The 6,856-nt window shown below is 43.6% G+C and overlaps 1 protein-coding gene across 2 annotated transcripts; it reads left to right on the plus strand.

Annotated features, from left to right (window-relative positions):
- The first annotated feature begins 1,358 nt into the window (after positions 1-1,358).
- Positions 1,359-4,736, plus strand: NEUROD6 (neuronal differentiation 6). Of its 2 annotated transcripts, none has more exons than XM_025929892.2 (2): positions 1,359-1,562; positions 2,902-4,736. In XM_025929892.2, exon 2 carries the CDS (start codon positions 2,923-2,925, stop codon positions 3,934-3,936), a length of 1,014 nt encoding a protein of 337 aa, XP_025785677.1. In that variant the 5' UTR covers positions 1,359-1,562; positions 2,902-2,922; the 3' UTR covers positions 3,937-4,736. The 2 variants fall into 2 exon arrangements, with proteins under 2 accessions (XP_025785677.1, XP_086549350.1); XM_086693224.1 differs by having other exon boundaries at positions 3,043-4,736.
- The last annotated feature ends 2,120 nt before the right edge of the window (positions 4,737-6,856 follow it).

Here is a 6,856-nt window from a genome sequence, read left to right on the forward strand (position 1 = left end):
ATTCAGTTATCAAACAACAAAGGTTGTGTTTGTCCGTTTCTGAACTTTTTTTTAAGTACACTTTTTACTTTCCTGACAGGCGACTCTGAAATAAAACATCCTCTTTTTTTCTTTTCTTTTTTTTTTTTTTTTTTTTTTTTTGCAAGGGAAGGGGGTGACAGGGGAGCAGGGAAAAGGAAAGGAAGGTGGAGTTTGCCTCTGGCTTCACAGTTCATTTTATCTACAAGGCCTTGCCAGTTTCGCCTAACTGTTTCTGCCCTGCTTTTGTTAAGAAATCAAAAGTGGGGAGTGGGGAGAAAGAGAAATAAGAATAAATCTGAAAAAAGAAAAAAAAAACTGGACACTGATGTAAGAATGAGATTTTTAAATTGGCTGTCAGTCTTGAGGGGGAAAAATGTGAAGAGAAGGTTTTTATGAGAAAGGAAAAAAAAAAATCTGAGAAAACAGAAAAGCCTCTCTTTGATTAATATACTCAGCAGAATTCCAGGAAGAGAAAGACAAAAACCTAAGTGCTATTTTTTTTTTTTGATGTTTACTGTGTAGGAAATGAAATGAGAAAGAAAGAACAAGCCAGTTACCACTGGAAGGAGTCTGGGACAGTGCAAGAGGGAAGTGTGACTTTTGGTACCGGACACAAGAATGTAGTTTGAAATCTTTCACGGTGCACTTGAAGACGTCTCTGCCTTGATACAGATAAAGAAGCTCTCCGAAAAGTTGTTGAAAGACACCAGCAAGTGTAGAAAGGGGAGCGTCTGAGGATGTCTTTCACAGACCCCAGATGGAGAAACTGTTCTTTTATTCCAAATTCCTAAGAAGCACAGAAGTCGTACATGTTAATAAGAGAACACACAGACACACGCCCATAAGTTACACGCCATGAAACAAAACAAGGAAATAAGGAGACCTTTGTTGATCCCTGTTCGCTTACACAAATCTTAGTTTGGTTAAGCACCTCAAGACCATTTTCCTGATTTCGGCTCCTTTTCCCCGGCATTCTTTCCCTGGGTAGCCAGGTGCACGAATGGGATGGTGATCTTTACTAAACGTCAACAACAACAACAACAAAAACCTCTCGCTCACACAAAAGCCCACCTTGTAAATGAATGGAATATTAACGACTACCTAATAGTTGCACCGTTGGCAGGGCGAAACTGAACACTAACACAGCTATTTCTACAGACTGCCAGTGAAGCTGAAGCAGCTCTAGGAGAGAAACGCACCTACTGTATGTGAAATGCTGGTGCAGATTTTTTCCCTATCAGTCTAACCTTCTGTGTTGATGCATGAATGCTGGTACCCACTTACAGGGATGCCAGATGATCAGTGCAGAATGAAGGTCCCAAGAGAGAGGATCACATGGTTCTCTCTGCCCTGTGACGTCACTAGCAGATGGCATGGGTACCAGCTCTGGCAGTTGGCATCAATGTCACTTTTTAGAGATCAATGAGATAGTGCAGATATACACAGATCTAGAGACTCCAGGAGACGATGCGACACTCAGCCTGAAAAGATTTGGAAGATACAAAATGAAAACCGATTATTGAATGAAGTTAAAACCTAAGGTAATATAAATAAAGATATACTTCAATTGATGCTGGCTTTGCATGCAAGTATTTAAAGATACAGTGTCACTGTCTTATAGTATTTACATGCTCTTTGCCATCTATAACTTCTTATCATATTTCATTCTTATGATGTAACTGTCACATACTTTCACTGCTATTATGTAACACTGCAAGTATGTGGACATTGCTAAGAGTTGTGTGTGTGTGTGTGTGTGTGTGTGTGTGTGTGTGTGTGTGTGTGTGTTGAGGGGGCTGGAGATTGTTACATTCGAAAGTCTGTTTTAACGTGCCTATTTGTTTGAAGACTTTAGATGAAAATACTTGCTACTTCACCAAACGAAAGCCAAAATTGTATTTGAAACACAAATTATTTTCCCCTTTCATTCGGGATTCTGTACACACGTGCACAATTGCAGTCAGAATCCTTGGACCGTTCCTGTCAGATATTAGCTAGAGGGAGACTTCTGTGGCTCGCAGAACAAAAACACTACGAGAGTGGTTTTTTGTCCAGGGTGATTTGAACAGCAGTAAACAGACGATTACATTTGGAAAAAATTTAAATGTAAAAGCAGTTTTAACATTTTCTTTGATTTAAAAAAAAATGCCAGTGATTCTTGTCTTTTAAAATGTATTTATGGAGTTTATTCCAAATTAGCCTGACCCCCCACCCCCCCTTTTTTTTGTGAAGGCTGGGAAAACAGTGCTCTTTTATATATATTTCTTCAGTGATCAGAAAGAAATCAGTTTAAAAATTGGCTCTGATTAATCTTTCCTTTAAATTCGTAAATGTCAACAGCCACTTATCTAAATTTGCAGTTACATAATACAGCAAATAAAGTTAAGGCTTATTTCTTTTTCGAAAAAAAGAAACACCTCACAAATTTGTCAGCTAACGGAGAGGTAATACTTTTTCATTTTAAAAACTGGTGTCTCTTTGCATTTTGTACTCAGGGGAATTGGAATTAATGAAATTCTGCATTGCTATATCATGTTTTGCATTTGCTGGAATTCAAAGGTCCTTTTTGTGCATTAAAAATAGTTCAAAATCAAAGGAAAATGGAGATGGTGGTGGCAATGTAATAAATGCTTCTTGTTTTGTTTTCTTTTGATAATTTGCCTGTATAAATTGATCCTCTCGCATGTGTCCATGTAGTTTTTATAATTACGAGTCTGCACAAACTCAAAAATAATAGTTAACGTAAAAAATTGGTCCCCGAATCAGACTTTTTCACGTTTTTCATTTTTTGTATTCTTATGATTGAGTCATTAAATATGCTTTAAGTGTATAAACTTTAAAAATGAAAACACTTTAAATATTGTGCTGGCATTTTTTCAGGTAATTTAAGATTAGAGAACCATGTTAACACTACCGTTTGATGAGTCTGTTGTAATGCCAGAATCCCAGATGTGCAGAAAGTTTTCTAGAGAATGTGAGGACCAGAAGCAAATTAAGAAACCAGAAAGCTTTTCCAAACAGATTGTCCTTCGAGGAAAGAGCATCAAAAGGGCCCCTGGAGAAGAAACCGAGAAGGAAGAAGAGGAGGAAGACAGGGAAGAGGAAGATGAAAATGGCTTGCCCAGAAGGAGGGGTCTTAGGAAAAAAAAGACGACCAAGCTCCGACTGGAGAGGGTCAAGTTCAGGAGACAGGAAGCTAATGCGCGGGAGAGAAACAGGATGCATGGCCTCAACGACGCTCTGGACAATTTAAGAAAAGTGGTCCCCTGTTACTCCAAAACCCAAAAACTGTCCAAAATAGAAACTTTACGACTGGCCAAAAACTACATCTGGGCACTTTCTGAAATCCTGAGAATCGGCAAGAGACCTGATCTGCTCACGTTCGTCCAAAACTTATGCAAAGGTCTTTCCCAGCCGACTACAAACTTGGTGGCAGGCTGCTTGCAGCTCAACGCCAGGAGTTTCCTGATGGGTCAGGGTGGGGAGGCTGCGCACCACACAAGGTCACCCTACTCTACCTTCTACCCGCCCTACCACAGCCCTGAGCTCACCACTCCCCCAGGGCATGGAACTCTTGATAATTCCAAGTCCATGAAACCCTACAATTATTGCAGTGCGTATGAATCCTTCTATGAAAGCACTTCCCCTGAGTGTGCCAGCCCTCAGTTTGAAGGTCCCTTAAGTCCTCCCCCAATTAACTATAATGGGATATTTTCCCTGAAGCAAGAAGAAACCTTGGACTATGGCAAAAATTACAATTACGGCATGCATTACTGTGCAGTGCCACCCAGGGGTCCCCTTGGGCAGGGTGCCATGTTCAGGTTGCCCACCGACAGTCACTTCCCTTACGACTTACATCTGCGCAGCCAATCTCTCACCATGCAAGATGAATTAAATGCAGTTTTTCATAATTAATGAGGAAAATGAAAATAAACAGTGGTCATTCACCTCCCCCGTCTAATTAAGACAAAGCAGATGCTTGTGGGCTGAATAATTGGCACAACTCTATCTAAGGTGTTTACTAGTTTCTGAAGTGTGTTTCAACTATTGTGAGAATTTTCTATGTAATAATAAATCTCTTTTCGTATGAGAACTTCTTTTCCTTTCCTTTTGTCTGTGAAGCACTGTGATTCTGTTTCTACTGGAAGGATTTTTTTTTCATGTTTTATTTTCTTTTAAATTCACTTAATTTGTTTGAACAAGGTGTCTAAAAATATACTGTTGAATAAAGACACGCACACAGCATAACTCAATGTCTATTTCAGTTGTATAGTAATTATAAAAATGCATGTTATTAAAATCAGATGAATAAAATGATGTGTTTATAATTACTAGCAATTATATATTATGTATCTCTGAAAATTGAAAATTTAAAATATTGAGAATAAGACTAAGGTGACATTGATATTGGAAGATGCATTTGAGGATGTGCAACAATATAAAAAGCTATGCAATTTTCTTTTTATTAAGGATGAATCTAAATGCATTCAATTGGTAACTATTCCTCTTCAAGTTCTGCAGAGGGGGCAACATGATATTTGGGTGGACGGTGTCATGATTTGGGAACAATTATTTCAATCGTAAAGAAAAATTTTTCAGCTCTTGTTTTGTATTGTTCAAAAATTATCTGTACAGGTTTGTTATCACAATGTATAATTGTGTTTTTCCACCCCACGTTTTTAAAGCAATTAAACATAGATATTTACACTCCTAAAGGACATCCATTAGCTGTGATATTTTTGCATGATACTTATTATTTCCTGGTACACAGCTGCTTTCTGTCTCTGACACTCCCTCCTCCCCATTGCAGAAACATTTCTTTATTTCAAAACCGTACGAGATAAAACAAATTTCTTAAACAAAATGGCCAAAGCGCTTACAAGAATTTTTTTTTTTTTTTTTTTTTTTTTTTTTTTGAGTATCTTAAATGAAAGAAGAGGAGCGCACGAGGGTTAAACATCCTGGGGAAACAATGATAAATCCTGGTAACCTTCAGCTCCAGCCGAAATTCGGTGGCAAATTTCCAGCAAACACCAAGAGTGGATGTTAAAAATGGAAGGTTTTACTCTGCGCGGTTTAAATAAGTCTGGCCGATTAGAGGCTAAATTCTGTGTGATTAAAAGTTTCCTGACAAAAGGCCACCAAAAACCCACTTGAATAGCGCCTGGGGAGCTCAGCCTCTTAGGCAGAACTGAGTCCCTCCTAGGATAAAAGCCAAGGTGACAGTGACCACCCTCCAGATGCCCTCTTGCGCCGGTTTGCCCACCCCCCCAGGGGGAGGAGGGGGACAGCTGCGAAGGTCTGCGAGGGTGGCAGAAATGTGTCCCGCGGTGGCGGGACTGAGCGGGTCTGGGTGGGCCTTGGCAAGAGGTCCGCGCTCACCGCCGGCCGGCGCTACCCACTCGTGCGCCCCGCAGATACTGCCTGAGCCGGCGCAGGCCCAACGGCTCCCGGAGGGCGGCGCGTGGGGGGGCTGGAGCCGGCTTCGTGCCCCCGCGGTTGTCACCGGTGCACAGGGTCACAGGCTGCACCGCCCGTGGGCCGCCCACAGTGGGCGCCCTTGGGACCGGGGGCCGCGCCCGGCTAGCGGCTACCGAGCTGACCCTGCCCTCCCGGAAAGGGGCTGCGGGGCATGGGGAGCCGGCCTGCCCAGATACCCTGTCCCGAAGCGGGGAGGAGGGGACCTTTTGGGGCCAGGACCCGAGAGGCTGGAAAGGGCGACGCCCATTCTCCCGCTCGGGCTGCTGCAGTGGAGGTAGCCGAGGTGGCGGCTCCAGTTTGCTCAAACTCCGCTGATATCTGTCCCTGTCCTGCCTTCCCTTGCCTGCGGGACTTCTAGAGTCAAGGCCGAGAGGCCTGCGACCCATTCTCCAGGGGCAGCAGCTCTCCAGCTCCCCCCGCGTTAGAGCGCACTGCAGCCGCGCTCCGAAAGGCAAAGGGGTCCAAGCAACTGCTGGCGTGGGATTCGGCGGGTGATGCACGCGCCCTTCTAAGTGGTTGTGACAGCACCTGTTCATTCCTTTTCCACGAGGGCAAAGAAGTCAGGGAAAGAGGAGGAAGTGTGCCCTCTAGGGGTGGAGAGACGTTTGCCCGGGGTAGTGAGCCGTCAGTTCCCTGTCTGGACACTGGAGCGACTCGCCCTGGCTTTCTGGCAGACACGCACAAAACCTGCCCTCTCTGGGACCGTGTCCAGGATTGCCAGGCCTCTTCAAGGCCCCTCAGACCCCAAGAGTCTGATCACTGCTCACCCCGTCTGAGCAAAGAGCAAGAAAGTGAGGAAGCATCAGAAACTAGAAGGATCTGACTTAAAAAAAAAAAAAAAAAGTAAGGCATTTCTGTTTAGTCACTGACATTATAAGTGAGGTCTCCCCCACCTTGTTCCAAGGTGACCCACTTCAAACAACATCGCACGGGCTCAGTGTCTTGTTGGTCCAGACAGGCTTTGACCACAGTCTTTCCAGGGTCACAAATCCATGTTGGAGCTAGAGACTACAACAGGAGATGCATTCTCCCCTCTCCCTCTGGCAATATGGAATGCTGAGGAAAACGCAGCTGGCTGAATGTCTGGGGAAGAAGCAAATGTTCAGAAGAAGTGTCTTATGTCAGGGCTCAGTTGGAAATAAACTCAAGCAAAAGCACGGGGTTTTCCGGCACAGACCCCAGAGATTGTGAAATTTCTTCTATGGTTTGGGTGCACAAATCTGACGCGTGCTCTGTTGCCAGTAGGAATCTGGGATGCCATGGTGTATGTGAGTTGTGTGTGGGAGACTGATCTCTGTGGCTTATTCATGCTTCCCATCCCACCAATGACCTCCAGTATGGGAGCCACCCAGCT

The sequence above is a fragment of the Puma concolor genome, chromosome A2 (genome assembly GCF_028749965.1).
Source record: "Puma concolor isolate L17-30 chromosome A2, mPumCon1.1.hap2, whole genome shotgun sequence".
In the NCBI taxonomy this organism is placed as follows: Eukaryota; Metazoa; Chordata; class Mammalia; order Carnivora; family Felidae; genus Puma; species Puma concolor.

Coding starts and splice junctions, on each gene's coding strand:
- NEUROD6 (XM_025929892.2), top strand. CDS start 2,923: ATGTTAACACTACCGTTTGATGAGTCTGTTGTAATGCCAGAATCCCAG.